The sequence below is a fragment of the Saxophila tyrrhenica genome (assembly GCF_035928015.1).
Source record: "Saxophila tyrrhenica strain CCFEE 5935 chromosome Unknown scaffold_18, whole genome shotgun sequence".
Classification (NCBI taxonomy): Eukaryota; Fungi; Ascomycota; class Dothideomycetes; order Mycosphaerellales; family Extremaceae; genus Saxophila; species Saxophila tyrrhenica.
The window spans coordinates 536,006-550,822 of record NW_027041750.1 but is presented as its reverse complement, the minus strand read 5'-3'; the positions used below and the strand labels follow the sequence as shown (position 1 = coordinate 550,822).

Genomic DNA, 14,817 nt, shown 5'->3' with positions numbered 1-14,817 from the left:
TGAGGGAGCTCACCATGTAGCTCGCGTGTATACTTTGAGCATGCATCCTGGCTGCAGGGTTTGTTTGCTCTGCGTTGCTTTTGGCAGCTGTAACGGCCGGGGGGAAGCGGCATGATGAATTGTATTGATGAGAGCGTTGCAACGTAGCACGGCATTGCAGGGCGTTAACAAAGGCCAGGCTTGCCAGGGCACAGCCCTTGACTGTACCCAAGCGTATGCTGTGCAAACTGTGCTGTGTCTGTCATTTTGGTTTTGTGGTGGAGCGTGTCGTTGCCGCTTCGCCTGTCGTTCCTCAGCTCATCTCCCTGGGATACACCTCGTCTCGTCCGCTCCCGCTGGCGAACCTTGACCAAGTAGCCCCTCTTTAAACGGTTTTCGGTATCTGGCGTGGGCCTTGGTCGGGAGGTTTGCTGGGCGGTGCCTGACTACTCTCTTGCCGGTGCAACCATGTGTGGAGGTCTGAAGACGCAGTAGGGCTCGCTTCCACCAGCTCGGGGGTATCACGACACGCACACGATGCTCATGACAACCACGGCTCTTCAAGTGGTAGATGACCTTGCTTGGGCTTCAGGGGAGGCGGTGGACGGCTGGTAGGAACTTATTATGCGGACAGTATCCACGGTATGCTCTCTCGGTCCCGTCAAGACGCCCAATGTGCTCCTCCGTGCAGGTATTGCACGCTGCACGAAACAATGGACGTGTGCTGACATGCCCTTCCAGCTCTGTGCATCCGGCGCCGGCATAAGCATTGCCTCGATCGGTCTCGCCGTTGTACGCGAAGAAAACACCCCGAACCACGACTCCCCCCGCGACTCCTCCCCCCATAGTGCGATGACCGCCGTCGCGGCGTACCCTCGGTCAACCCTCACCTCACCCTTCAGCCTGTCCTCTCCGGGACCACAGACGGCCCGATCGATAAGCGATAGAACTGATGGGAAGGCCCGATCGGCTTCTGCAAAAGTTGGGCAGAAGAGAAAAACACTGACACCAATGGCAAGTTTCAGTATGGGCATGGACCGACCTTTGGAACCTACGCACAACGGCAGTTCACCTGCCGGGACTCCTGATACTCAACCGCAGTCATGGCTGCGGCGGCTGTCCAGCACCATGTCTCGCGACTCCGGCTCGCCAGTGTCGCGGCCAGGCTCTGCGGCTGTTTCACACTCAAACGGATCTGTAGCATTCTCACAAGCAGGCTCGACAACACCAATATTTGCACGAAGCACTCCACCACCGCTGGCGCCCAACAAGCTCGTGAAGCGCTCGTCCTCACTCCGTAGCACCAATGGATCGCCTCGCACTTCATCTGGCTCAAAACTGCCGGTTCCTGTACTCAAGCGGCCAGCGACGAGTCATCAGCGCTCAGTAACCATGCAGGAGATGTACTCAGGCGGCGACCAAAGCGATCACATGTCTATCGACGAAAAATCTGTCCCACCACGTGACCCTCAGCTCGTCAACTACTTCACGCCCACAGTCCAATCTGATGCTGCAGCTGCACGAAGGCGGAGCTCCACTGGTATACCGAGCCCAATCAATCGAATATATCCTGACCGGAAGTATAGACCTGTGCTGGTCTCCGCAAGCAGAGGCATTCGACAAGGGCAGATCGAAATGGATGCTGGGCTGAGTGATGGAGAGGGAGAAGGAGAAGTAACGCGATTGACAGTTGCACCCAGCTACGGTTCGTCGCCGCTCCCTCAGCAAACTTCTGACTTCGGTCAAGGGCAGACTCCAAAACGCTCTTTCTCGATTGGAGACCTCTTGGCAACTGGACCGCAACCGCTTTGGAGGCGACCTTCGCTCAACAAATCGAAGACAGCTAGCAAACTCGCGCGCAGAAGCAGACCGAGAGTGGTCTCTGCGCCGCAGGCGGCCATGGGTGGGGCGTTCAGCAGCAATCAGGATGGCGACTCTGACCGTCCTGCGAAGCGGCGAGACCTCACAGATCCAGCCGCGGCGCGTCGCAGCATCTATTCGTCTGCTAGCAACAATACTCGCATTGGGTCGTCGCCTGCGCAGGAAATCGATCTCGACCTAGGAACAAGCACGCCTCAGTCTTTCGTCGCCAACGATGGAGTCCCTCACGCTGTCGATGTCTCGCCGGAGCAGACTTCCTCCCCACTGGAGCAACGACGACTTCCTTCAGCTACAGCCTACTCAGCAACTGTAAGGCCAGTCCGTGTATCTGCAGCGCAATCTGAAATTACCTCTACGGTAGGTTCGGACAGCGAGTACCGGTCAATTGGAGATGCAAGTACCGACTACCAAAGCGACGCGGTCTACGATTCCTACCCCACACGAACCACACGAAGTAGCTCTGGGAAGCGAGGACCTCACATCGAGACCATCTTCGACGAGTCGCCGCCACACTTTTCCAGCGGACGTAGTACAAGGCTGAAAGATCTGCTCAGCGATGGAGGTTTCCACCCTGACGAACACTCTGTGCGATACAGGCACAGCACGATTGAAGAAGAGGAGAGCATCACCAGTACACCTGTGCGGTCACTTCGCGATAATAGCGTGACGTCTACGCCTTCTGGACGCTCTGGATTACAACACCGCTTCACTTCGTCGCCGCCAGTCATGTCAACGATGCCAGATCCCGATGAGATCGATTGGGACGCACCAGATGATGAGCCACCTCGCAGTGTTTCCACACCATACCAATCACCGGCAACGAACGGAGCTAACGGCCATGCCGCAAGATTCCCTTTTCAGTTTGGCCCTGCCCTACCTGATCAGCAATCTGAGTCAGCGGATACGACACCCTTCAGGCACAATGGAGCCGCATCAGACCGCGCAAATCTGTTCGAGTGGTCCGAGACTCAGCCCAGCCCGAGCCAGAACGACTCGCCGCCTCGACCAAGGACTGTCCACGGCAAGAAAGATCAAGAGAACAGAGGCAGCAGATCTACTGGGCGGCGCGCTCCGAGTGGCATGCATGCACGGAGTCACAGCGTGCCTGTGGTCCCAGATGTTGAAGGCAAGCGCAATAACGTTGTGGCGAACAAGTTTGGTACTTGGGGTGTGGGTAGCAAGGTGGTGACCGAGGACTGGAATGAGGACTTCGACTTTGACGAGATGCTTCAGCCACTTCCGGAGCAGCTGCTGCAAGATGACAAGCGAATCGACAGTGGCCATGAGATGTTTGTGCCAAAGTCCATCCGGGAGCAGCAGGAGAGCGTCATGTCAAACATCCGACTTTTGAAGGAATGGGGCATGGCCATTGAAGAGCTGAAGGAGCTGCGGGTGAGGGCAGTGGCGTTGGATATGATGAATGGACCGTACGCACATGCCTGGGAAGAGGTGGATGCAATGATCGAGCTTGCAGATCAGGAGAGCGAAGAGAAAACCTTGGAGCCTCGTCGATCACCTCCCTCCTCGCCCGGCTTCGACTACGATGATTTCGACGAGCCCATGCCTAGCATAGCGGAAGCCACTCGACCCCGTGGACAGTCGTTTGGGGTGGATCAGACGCCACCGCAGACCAGCGACCTTGCTACCGAAGCAGGTGCCGAGCAGCGCCCTATGACTCCTCAAGAATTCATCGTCACTCGTCCGCGCAAGGATTCGGAGGCTGTTGCAAAGTCAGTGATCGAGGCGATTCAGTCAAAACGCAGTGTTTCTGAGCCCCACGGCTTGAAGCCTGCTTCGGCAGCGAAGAAGGTACCGTTCGACACAGCCACGCTGCGGCACATCGTGCCATATGTTAAAGACCTCAAACGGAAGGTCAAAGACGCTTTGCGTGAGACTGAAGGGCTGTATTCGAGCCCTCACCGTACGAAACCGCACAAGCTCATGGCTCGACACGACGAAGTTGATGAACCGGCCTTTAAGAGCATTTTTGACAGTCCTGGCGATCAGGGCACGGTCGCAAGACGCAGGTCGAGAAGAGATCAGGCAAGGACAGATCATGATGGGATGGATACAGACCTTCCTGGTCGGGATGAAGAGCTTGCATCACAGATGGAGGATATGAAGTTCGACGAATGACAGCTGAATGAAAGAGCCGAGACACCGTGTCGACACACAAAACCGTCACCTCTTGTGCAGAGCATGCTACTGCGTGGTCAGGACAACGGAAGTTTCCCTGGAGTTCAGCGAGGCGTTTGGGAGGATTGAGAGCAAAAGTTATCTTCAGCATCACCAGAGCCGCCGCGGTGCCGCATACTTTGTCCGCGAGGACTGCAACCTCCCGTAGGGACAGAGCACACGCACACTTGTACAACAGAGAAAGTTGGGTCGGCTTGTTGATTCTTGAAGAGAAATAATGTTCACTGGATGGAAGCACTGGATGGAAGCATGAGAGCCTTGCATACCAGACACCGCTCTCAGCATTGGGCGGCAGGCTTTGGGTCGTTGATAGATGAGGGAATCTGTCGTAACGGCCTTGATTGAGCGTTTCCTCTGTTAGCAATAGGAAAAAGAGCTGGACCAGAGCTGGTTATCAAAGATGGGAGGGATCGGAGGATATGCATAGCGGGTTTTTGACAGAGAGGACATGTGATAGCTTTTGCGGCATACAATAGGTAACATCGGGTGGTGTGCAATATACACCCCTTCACTTCCTGTACAACGATACCGTAATACTCTCAATGCTGCTATACTCGCGGACTGGACAGTTTTGCTCCATTCGTGAAGAGATGACGTTATAAAGTGCCCTGCCCTGCGTCCAGCCAGGAACGCAACGGCAGATGTTGAAGTGGGGTCTCGATGAGGTGGGCATTTTTTTCTTACACCTTGCTCTAACAATCCTTTTACAACATTAAGTCCACTCGACATACTCAACAATCTTCAAATATACCACAACAACCGACAAGATGGGAGAACCAGCGAAGACATACAAGGTGGCCGACATCAACCTCGCTGCCTTCGGCAGGAGGGAGATTGAGCTGGCTGAGCGTGAAATGCCTGGCTTGATGGCCACGAGGGAGAAGTACTCACAGGAGCAGCCATTGAAGGGTGCGAGGATAGCAGGATGTCTTCACATGAGTGCGTATCCGCCATTGCAAGGTAGTCGAGCCATGCTGACATACTATCACCACAGCCATCCAGACCGCTGTGCTGATCGAGACGCTCAAGGCAATGGGTGCTGAGATCACATGGACGTCATGCAACATCTTCTCGACCCAAGACCACGCTGCGGCGGCCATTGCAGCAGGCGGCACACCTGTCTTTGCCTGGAAGGGCGAGACTGAGGAGGAGTACAACTGGTGCTTGGAGCAGCAGCTCAAGGCCTTCCCGTCTGGACAGAACCTCAACCTCATCCTCGACGATGGCGGTGACCTCACGGCGCTTGTACACCAGAAGTACCCCGAGATGCTCCAGGGCTGCTACGGTATCTCTGAGGAGACCACCACGGGTGTGCACCACCTCTACAGGATGCTGAAGAACAAGGGCAAGGGACACGGTCTTCTCGCACCAGCCATCAACGTCAACGACTCCGTGACGAAGAGCAAGTTCGACAACCTCTACGGCTGCAGAGAGAGCTTGGTCGACGGCATCAAGCGGGCAACCGATGTCATGATTGCTGGCAAGATTGCTGTCGTCGCTGGATACGGTGATGTTGGCAAGGGCTGCGCACAAGCACTCCACGCCATGGGTGCCCGCACGATGGTCACGGAAGTCGACCCCATCAACGCTCTGCAGGCTGCAATGGCTGGCTACGAGGTCGTCACCATGGAGGACGCCGCTCCACAAGCACAGATTTTCGTCACCACCACTGGCTGCCGTGACATCATTGTCGGCAAGCACTTCGAGGCGATGCGTGAGGACGCCATCGTCTGCAACATCGGCCACTTCGACATCGAGATCGACGTTGCGTGGCTGCAGAAGACTGCCAAGGAGAAGGTCAGCATCAAGCCTCAGGTCGACCGCTTCCTCATGCCCAACGGCCGCCACATCATCCTGCTCGCCGAAGGCCGTCTGGTCAACTTGGGCTGCGCCACCGGCCACTCTTCTTTCGTCATGTCCTGCTCCTTCACCAACCAGGTCCTGGCACAGATCATGCTGTACAAGGCCGGCGACAAGGAGTTCGCGAAGAAGTACATCGAGTTCGCCCGCGCCATCGAGGGCGAGGAGGAGGGTGCCGCACCCCAGAAGACCGTCGACGAGTCGCAAAACAAGGCTTCCGTCAAGCGCATGTCGGTCGGCGTCTACGTCTTGCCTAAGATCCTCGACGAACAGGTCGCTCTGCTGCACCTGGACCATGTCAACGCCAAGTTGACCAAGATGACCCAGGTGCAGTCCGACTACATGGAGCTGCCAATCGAAGGTCCTTTCAAGAGCGACATGTACCGCTACTAGAATGGCTGGGGCATAGTTGACGGCGTTATTTACGAGGATATGATTCAACACGCGTGATACCACGGGGAAGGGCTGGGAAAAAGTTGTGTCTTCAACGGCATTTCAAGCTGGCTTGAACGGCATCGCAGGGCGTTCAGGCGTCTTCAACGAGAGTGATGATGGGGGTGTGATAGGTGCGACTTCGATCAGATCTCACTCAACGGAGGTCTGGGAAGTTAGAGGGTGCTAGATAGATGTGAATCTATGCGAGGGACCTGTACCACTCTCGAAGTTCCACAGTGCGGCTTCATCCCCTTGTTACGGTTGTCTGCCAGCTACTATCGAGCCTGCTATTAGTTTGTGTTCTTGCTGTCTCGAAAATCTCGACTTGCTAGGCGTAGTTCTACGTCCTCCCTCCCTCCCTCCCTCCACACGTCATCCATCCCGCCTCAATCCAACCACTTCTCGTCCCCAGACATCACCCGCATTCGCTGCACTATGAAACGCGACTAGCGGCAGCAGATCCAATTGTGTCTGGGCGGACCTGCATCTCGCTCGATGGCGACACCGTGCAGTACGAGGTGGCGTAAAGAAAGCTGCTGTCTAAAACATTCTCGAAGACCTGTTTTGGTTTGAGCTCTTCACCACGGACCGCAGCTGCATCAGAATAGGTTTACCATCGAGAAAATGTCAAGCATGAACGCCTTACTTGCGATATCAGCGTTGGCATTTGCAGGCGTTGTACAGTGCCAGTCGAACAATATCGCCTCCTCATGCTCGTCTACGCTGCAGACAACTGCAACACCATCGGTTGCAGCAGGCTATGTCGCAAGACTGGTAGCGAACAAGCTGGAATCTCCTCGAGGCATTAAGTTCGACGACGCCGGCAACCTGCTCGTGGTCGAGTCTGGCGTCGGCATCACCGCGCTGAAGATTAGGGACGACGGTGGCGGATGCTTCAGTTCTCCATCTAGGAAGACTGTCGTCTCGAATGAAGACCTCAACCATGGCATCGAGATGTCCTCGGACGGCAGCACACTCTATGGCTCCAGCACGGAGGCGGTGTATAGCTGGGACTACTCGTCTGGGAACCAAAAGACTACTTCGAAGCCGCAGACGCTGGTGACGAACATGACGAATAGCGATCACACCACGCGAACACTTCTGCTCTCTCGCATGGTGCCAGGCATGCTCGTCGTCACCCGCGGCAGCACCTCGAACATTGATCCTCAGGCGGAGAATCTTGGGTCTGGACACAGCCAGATCAAGGCGTTCAATATGACCAATATGACTTCCGAGTACGACTTCAACAGAGATGGCTTGCTGCTCGGCTGGGGTCTGCGGAACGATGTAGGGATTGACGAGGAGCCTACTACTGGTGGGCTGTACTCTGTTGAGAACAGCGTCGACGAGATGACGAGGAATGGCGTCGACATCCATCAGTCGAACCCCGGAGAAGAGCTCAATTTCCTAGGGTATCTCAATGGCACCAAATCGTCGAACCAAGGCCGTAACTTTGGCTATCCGATGTGCTACTCGGCCTGGAACACCGACACTATCCCTCAGTTCAATGGTGAAGTCGGGCAGCAGTTCGCCATCGGCAAGCTGGGCTCTAACAACAGCGACTCGATGTGCTCGCCGAGTGAGGTTCAGGACGCAAGACTGGTGTTTCATCCGCACATGGCACCTCTTGATATCTTGTTCAACGATGCTGGGACTGCGGCCTGGATCACTTTCCACGGGTCTTGGGACTCGGATCCTGCTGTTGGTGAGTACCTTCGACCGTCTCCACCCTGCTATCCAGTACTGACGCAGACCAGGCTACAAACTCAGCGTAGTCGAGTTCGAGAACGGCGAACCAACCGAACCCAGCACCTCCAAGACCGCCGTCGTCGATATCCTTTCCAATGAAGACACTGCTGGCTGTTCGAACGGAGGCTGCTTCAGACCCGTCGGCCTTGCGTGGGACTCGAATGGCGTGCTGTTCATGAGCTCAGATGAGACGGGTGAGATCTACGCTGTCCTGCGAGATAATGGTGATGCTACGAGCAGTGCTGGGTCGAATGCTACTGGCACTGTTCCCAGTCCAACCACAGGGACCACTGGAGGCAGTAGTAGCAGCAGTCCGAGCTCTACGAACGTGGCTAGTGCGACGAATATGAGCGTACTTGCGGTGGTATTTGGGATTCTTGCTTTTATAGTATGAGATGAGGTTTTAAAAATGTCAGCGTCGTACACCGGGCGACGTATCGGAAGTGGCAGCCTCCGAAATCCCAGACTGCAAGCAAAGTATGCTCAAGAACCTCTAGGTAGGATGTTGTTTAGCGGAGAAGGGGCGAGGAGCAGTAAGTAGAGAGAATGGTTCTCCGAGATAGCAGGAACAGCATCGCCTAGTAGGAGGCTTCATAGCAGGCGATTGTGTCATGGAGAAGGCCTGACTGTCACTTCTTTTACTACGTAGCCTGACGCCCTTTCGAATCTTGTAGCAAGATCACGGGACCAAATTTGCTAGATTAGCTGCAAACCATACATGCCACGATTCCTTTCCCCTATCTCTCGTTGTCCGTCTATCCAACGCCCATGCTCATGCACGCTAATAACCAACAACCGTGTCCAGATATCTCTGCCTGCCCAATTCTATCGCGCAGCATTCAACTCAATATCGTCAGTCCTCTTATGTGAGCCCTCTATCCCTTCGTCCCCGTAGTTTGCCGTTCCCACGCCTATGCCAAACGCCCTTCGCGGGTTCCTCGCTCCCCATGCCCACCCTTGACCTGATCTAATTGGCAAATGGTACCAGCGGAACGAGAACCAAGCGCTCGCAATCCCTATCAAAGACCCACTGATGATGTCGAAGCCGAAGTGGTAGAATTCAACGAAGCGCGTTGAGCAGATCCAGATCGCGACTCCTAGTGGAAAGACTGCCACGATGATGAGGTGATTCGGTGGTGTCGCCGCCTGCTTTCGTATGGGCGTAGTGTCCTGTGTTGGTCGGCGTGCGGATGCCGGCCGGAAATGTAAAGGTTTGTCTTGAGAGTCGTCGGTAGAAGGGCGGCGGTTGTTTTCCGATGAGAGGAGGCGGCCGGATTCGTCGGACTGGAGACCGGCGACCTCGTTGGTCGAATTGGTTCTCATAAACGGGATTGTGATGGCGAACTTGGAGCAGAGGAATAGCGACAAGTACAGCATCGCCGACCAGGAGAACGAGGAGTGTCCTGACGGGAATGATCGGAACCCGTCATCGAGAACCCGCCTGTTGTTGTTCGTGCATATGCTGGCGCTCACCAGTGTCCACCGAGCGCTTATGTCTTCTCCCCAACCACCAACCCTGTGTGAGGCTATGTTGTCTAGATCCGGCTGACACCTTTCGAGTAGATTCGGTCGCGGCTTTCCGAAGACGTTCTTCATGGACTGCGTAATGAAGAAACCGATGGCAAGGCTTAAACAAAACCCCGCCCATCCCCTCTCGAACTCCCAGAACTTCAGCCGGATGATCTGAGATCGGTTGAGGGAGCGGCAATGCCGTGGTCCGGGTACTAGTAGGAGGCTGATGAGCGCGATGATGATGGCCGGTGCCATTCCGCAGATGAAGATGAGGTACTCGTAGGGAACGAGCTCAGGAGTAATGTACGGGAAGCTGATCGAGAGATCGAGGAGGCTAAACGGTCGTTTGTAGGGCTCTATGAAGTTAAAGAGTCCGCCCAGTCCGGCGATGAGGAATATGACCAGCCTGTAGCAACTGAATTAGCTTGTAACCGCTCTTTGTGCCCCGTGTCGAACGCATATTTCTCGAGCGGCGGAAGAGGGCGATGAGGGCAGCTTGATGCGCTGGAGGACCTACCAGTCAATGACATAGCTGAGAACAAGGCGCTTCGACATCGTGGTTAGTCCCAGATTCCGCGCGAGAGTCTTGACCTTGTCGAGAGCCATGCGCGCGGATGTCCGTAGAGTCAAGCCAGTGAGTGAATGCCGCACCAATGACAGAGGAATGAAGGAGATGAAGAGAGTGCTTGTCTTCGTTAACCGCACGAGAATGAAAGTAGGAAATGGTTGATGGGAAGCAAAGGAAACGCGTTGCAGCTTGCGACAGTGAGTTATGCACGGAGGACATTGCGAGAAGCTCGTGTGACCATTCCGAGGCTGACGCGTCTTGGTCCGCTTGGCCGACCGTGGCGCAGTGCTAACGCTGTTTTGGAACTGCTTGGCTGCATTTGCAACGCGTTGTGTTGGCTGTTCGAGGATCGCAGCGGGATGTGAAGTGTATCAAGACATGATGACGGTGGGAGGAAAAATAGAGGAAGGATGAGGTCGTCGAGGTCGTCGAAAACGTTTATTGGCTTGGCGAATCTCTACTCTATGCTTGCCATGACTGAACCTCAACTCCTTTCTCGCCATCTATTCGTCATCGCCAAAGAAAACACGGACTGGAAGCCAGCCATCTTGACAGACCTTGAAGCGGTCTGGCAGCGAGCTGAGCTGCTTCATCTCGTCGTCGGTCAAACTCCAGCCTGGAGCGGAAGTTAGCATTGCATCGACTCTCCGTATATCGATTGAACATACCATCTAGCTGGAAGTTGCCCTGGATGCGCGACTCGGTGACAGACTTGGGGATGACCGACGTTCCTCGCTGCAAGCCCCACATCAGCAGCACCTGGGCGGTAGACTTGCCCTTCGAGTCTGCAATCTTCTGGAGGGTCTGGTCCTTTGCAAGCGGGCTGTTGGTCGAGCCAAGGCACGAGTAGGCGGTGGCGTGGATGCCCTTCTCCTTGCAGTAGTCGATGAGCTTCGGCGATGGGTTGTTGGGGTGCAGCTCGACCTGGTTCACGGCTGGGACGGTCTTGCAGCTTTCGTCCTTCAGCAGGATCTCCAGGTTCTTGATGGCGAAGTTGGAGACACCGATGTCTGCAGCATCGTGAGCAAGTAGTTCAAACGGCACTGGCGAGGCGAATACTCACTGCGAACTCGTCCAGATGCCGGGAGCTTTTGCAACTCGCGCCCTGTTCCACGGTCAGCACGAAATCTCACAATGGAGTGTGGGATACTTGCAGGTGTCGACAAAGTTCCAGTCAGGGTAGTGCTTCTTCAAATCATCTGGGTCGGTCGAAGATGGCCAGTGCATAAGGTACAAATCGACATAATCAGTCTCGAGGGACTTCAGAGAGGAGGTGATGCCCTCCTCAACACGCTTGTGCCATGGGTTATCCAGCTTCGTGGTAAGCCAGATCTGGTCGCGGGGGACGCCGCTGTCCTTGATGCCCTGGCCGACCTCGTGCTCGTTGCCGTAAGCGAGAGCGGTGTCAATGTGGCGGTATCCTGCGTCGAGGGCTGCCTTGACTGCCTGGCGTACTTCCTGTTGGTCGCGATTTAGATGAGCAGTTCCTGGCAGGGTTAGAAGGGTGTCTTACATTTGGCTTTGATTGCCAGGTACCTAGGCCTACTGCCGGCATCTTCGCGCCCTGTGTTCCTTATCAGCAGGATTTCTGAGTGGCTTCCGTGGGCTCTGGGGGCGTACCGTGTTGAGGGTGAAGGTCTGCTTCGTCCATTGGTCTGCCATGTTGACGGTGTTATGTGGTGTGTGATAAGATCTGGTTTCAATTGTTGCTTCGAGATCAAGTTCAAATGAGAAAGTAAAGATCTGTAGAGAATATTTTCCGAATGATATCGCATTCACATTTTACAATTAGGCAAAATCGAGCTCTCGGTGAAACTGTCGTCAGCGGAGCATAATTTTCGGTCTGGAACAGCACCTGCCCTCCACTACCCGACCTCACCTTAATCCTTCCCACGTGACACTGCCAGATCTGGACCGTCACAACTCATTCAAGCCACCATGAGCCGCTTCGTATCTGCCGGCACCGACGAGGCGCCGCCAACGGAGCGCGACGAGGCATGGCGGAAAGCCCAGCAGGAGTTGGAGGCCAAGCAGATGCAAAAGGCTGAAGCTGGGAAGCAGGAAGGCGGCAAATCGCTCTACGAGACGCTGCAGAGCAACAAAGGTGACTATCACATCGCCCGCTATGCATCGAAATTTTTCGCAGGCATACACAGCTGACGACTTAGATGTTTGAGCCGCCAAACAAGAGGCATTTGAGGAAGCAAACCGATTGCGGAATCAGTTCCGCTCTCTTGATGAGGATGAGATCGAATTCTTGGATTCTGTTATGGAGTCAACGCGGGCCAAGGAGGCGGAAGTGAAGAAGGAGACTCTAACTCAGTTGGAGGTGTTTCGCCGTCAGCAAGAAGAAGCAGAGAAGGCTGCACAACAGGCTGGTGATGCTGGGCCCCCTGCGGAAGCTGGAGAGTCGTGGGCCGCGAGTGGTCCAAGGAAGCGGAAGAAGGGTCGCGAGGGGCCCATCGCTGGTGTCAAGTTGCGGAGGACGTCTACGAACGAGAAGCAGAGCGTGGCTTCGCCTGCCGGGGATGAGGCTGGTCAGCCGCCTCCTAAGGCTGTTACCAAAGACGCTGCAGCTGCTGCTGACGAGAAAAGGCCCGCTGACACTCCGTCAGGCGGGTCGAAAGCGGGTGAAGTTGTTGACGATGACGGATCAAAGATTTCTGCTGCTCCGGTCAAGAGCGTAAGTTCTGCAGCAGATAAGCCAGCCTCCCCTCCGCCTTCTGGGCTTGGTCTGGCTGCGTACTCTTCAGACGAGGACGAATAGGGAAAACAAAGTCATGCCGGCCGCCCAGAACACGGCTGCTCTATGAGGGAGCTCGATATGCCTTCATACCAAGCTGCTGGTCTGACCACATTCAACCACCGCCTCGCGCTCCGCGTCCACCTCTACGGCCTCTGCCACCTCTCCCGCGGCCTCTGCCCCTTCTACCACCTCTCCTGGTATTATTGCTATCATCGCCCTCGTCTTCTTCATCCTCTTGCTGCTGCAGCCTCAGCAGGAGCCTCGAATTCATGCCCACTATTGCTCTAACCAAATCCCAGTCATCATGATCACCAACCCAGTCACACACCACAACCCCCAAGCCTCCGTCACCTTCAGCTTTCTGATTAGGTGCGTCAACCCCTTTATCGCCAATATCATGCTTCTCACACAAGAACTGTGTGATCGCTGGATTCATCTTAGCAGCAATCTTCTCCGGCCAACAACCTGGTTTCCAGAAATTGGAAGCACTCAGGAAGTTGATGAAGAGTGGCTGCTTTGGACCCTCTGCGGCCGTGTGAGGCGCACCGATCGGATGCACAGCAGCGCCTGCTCGTTCGAAATGCTCGCAGACGATTTGGATTTTCTTGTCGATGTTCTCGGTATCTGTGACTTCGTAGAAGTCTTGAATCTGGATGTCGCCGTTGAGGTGATTTGGAGTGTTGTCCGCCCATGAGCCGTAGATGCCAAAGCCGCCTTTGCCGTGGACTTCTCGATGCAGCTTTTCTGAGAGACCAAAGCGTCGTAAGAGCACTATCTTCCCTCGCACCTCACCTAGCCTAGGGATACCGGTACGGGTGTGCCATCTTTGTGGGTTGGCGTTGATGTAGTGTTTCTGTAGCCTCTCAGAGAAGATCTCGTCGGTACCACTGCCTCGTCCTTCCCGCTTGAGGGACATGATTACGGTCTCGCTTGGATTCCTGTCCAAGAAGCCGTAAACGTCGTCGAAAAGACTTTTCGCTTTTGCAGATGCGGTGAGTGATATGGGAAACGCCGCGTGGACCAGCTCGAGAGCATCTGAATTGACCCCCTTGTCTGCATCGTTCACCTGCACACGGACGTCGAGGAATCGCACGCCATTTTCCAGCTGCTTCAATGGCGAAACAGCTTGACATCGTACGGACGGCAATGCTTGGTGGCAAGTGGGAGAGTTGTGGGTTCCGGGCAGACTGAGAGCAGATAGCGGCGTTGCGTCTGGAAAGGCGTTCATCCATTTTCTGAGGTAGGTGCTGTCGAATAGTGCAAGGACAGCCGTCTTGCTGTTATAGATGGCAGTGAACTCATGTCCAGGTTCAGAAGAAGCAGGGATGAGAGGCGTAGACCGGCCAGAAGGTGTGGGCACATCGACATGCCATTCACCCTTTTCTTCTGCTTCGATGGTGAGGCGTAGGATCTGTCCTAGTGGTGCTGAGATCTGTGTCTTCTTCGTCCGGAAGGGCTCCAGCTCCACCTCAACTTCGTCTTGTTTGAAGGGTTTGGCATCGCCAGATGTTCCAGCTTTGAGCCTCTTCCTTTCGCTCCCTCCAGGAATTCTGTCTTGCATCAATTTCGTAAAATTGCCTGCTAGACTTTTGAGTTTGTCGTCAATGCCCCTTTTGTCGCTGGAGTCACCATTGCTTCCAGACTCGAAGCGTTGTACGAGTGTCAGACTCAGTGGGATCGAAGTGAGGTTGCGTATAGTCAAAGACCTGGGCATCTCGAACCTTCATTACAGGCTATGTTGATGTTGATTTGAGGAAATAAAGAAAGAAGGCTGCTGTGGAGAGATGGAATATGTGGTTCACGCAAGCAAATCTCCGCGCCTCTCAGTTCGGATCTAGGCGTTGACGTGGGCTTCATAGTAGTACCGAATAGCCTCTACAAGCACAATTGA

The 14,817-nt window shown here is 54.9% G+C and overlaps 7 protein-coding genes across 7 annotated transcripts; 4 read left to right on the top strand and 3 right to left on the bottom strand.

Moving 5' to 3' along the window:
• Positions 1-1,107: 1,107 nt before the first annotated feature.
• Positions 1,108-3,996, top strand: LTR77_009642 (uncharacterized protein; the record flags this gene model as incomplete). The annotated part of the gene is made up of 1 exon (XM_064806868.1): positions 1,108-3,996. One exon carries the CDS (start codon positions 1,108-1,110, stop codon positions 3,994-3,996), a length of 2,889 nt encoding a protein of 962 aa, XP_064655173.1.
• An 827-nt stretch (positions 3,997-4,823) lies between these two features.
• SAH1 (S-adenosyl-L-homocysteine hydrolase) lies at positions 4,824-6,309 on the top strand (the record flags this gene model as incomplete). The annotated part of the gene is made up of 2 exons (XM_064806867.1): positions 4,824-4,995; positions 5,051-6,309. The coding sequence occupies 2 exons, from the start codon at positions 4,824-4,826 to the stop codon at positions 6,307-6,309; spliced, it is 1,431 nt and encodes a 476-aa protein (XP_064655172.1).
• A 666-nt stretch (positions 6,310-6,975) lies between these two features.
• LTR77_009640 (uncharacterized protein) lies at positions 6,976-8,494 on the top strand (the record flags this gene model as incomplete). Its single annotated transcript, XM_064806866.1, has 2 exons — positions 6,976-8,056; positions 8,109-8,494. 2 exons carry the CDS (start codon positions 6,976-6,978, stop codon positions 8,492-8,494), a joined length of 1,467 nt encoding a protein of 488 aa, XP_064655171.1.
• Positions 8,495-8,925: 431 nt separating this feature from the next.
• On the bottom strand, positions 8,926-10,218 carry LTR77_009639 (uncharacterized protein; the record flags this gene model as incomplete). The annotated part of the gene is made up of 2 exons (XM_064806865.1): positions 8,926-10,018; positions 10,130-10,218. The coding sequence occupies 2 exons, from the start codon at positions 10,216-10,218 to the stop codon at positions 8,926-8,928; spliced, it is 1,182 nt and encodes a 393-aa protein (XP_064655170.1).
• Positions 10,219-10,683: 465 nt separating this feature from the next.
• LTR77_009638 (uncharacterized protein) lies at positions 10,684-11,842 on the bottom strand (the record flags this gene model as incomplete). The annotated part of the gene is made up of 4 exons (XM_064806864.1): positions 10,684-10,796; positions 10,849-11,190; positions 11,314-11,638; positions 11,801-11,842. 4 exons carry the CDS (start codon positions 11,840-11,842, stop codon positions 10,684-10,686), a joined length of 822 nt encoding a protein of 273 aa, XP_064655169.1.
• A 276-nt stretch (positions 11,843-12,118) lies between these two features.
• On the top strand, positions 12,119-12,947 carry LTR77_009637 (uncharacterized protein; the record flags this gene model as incomplete). Its single annotated transcript, XM_064806863.1, has 2 exons — positions 12,119-12,284; positions 12,358-12,947. 2 exons carry the CDS (start codon positions 12,119-12,121, stop codon positions 12,945-12,947), a joined length of 756 nt encoding a protein of 251 aa, XP_064655168.1.
• Positions 12,948-13,038: 91 nt separating this feature from the next.
• LTR77_009636 (uncharacterized protein) lies at positions 13,039-14,640 on the bottom strand (the record flags this gene model as incomplete). Its single annotated transcript, XM_064806862.1, has 1 exon — positions 13,039-14,640. The coding sequence occupies one exon, from the start codon at positions 14,638-14,640 to the stop codon at positions 13,039-13,041; it is 1,602 nt and encodes a 533-aa protein (XP_064655167.1).
• Positions 14,641-14,817: the final 177 nt, after the last annotated feature.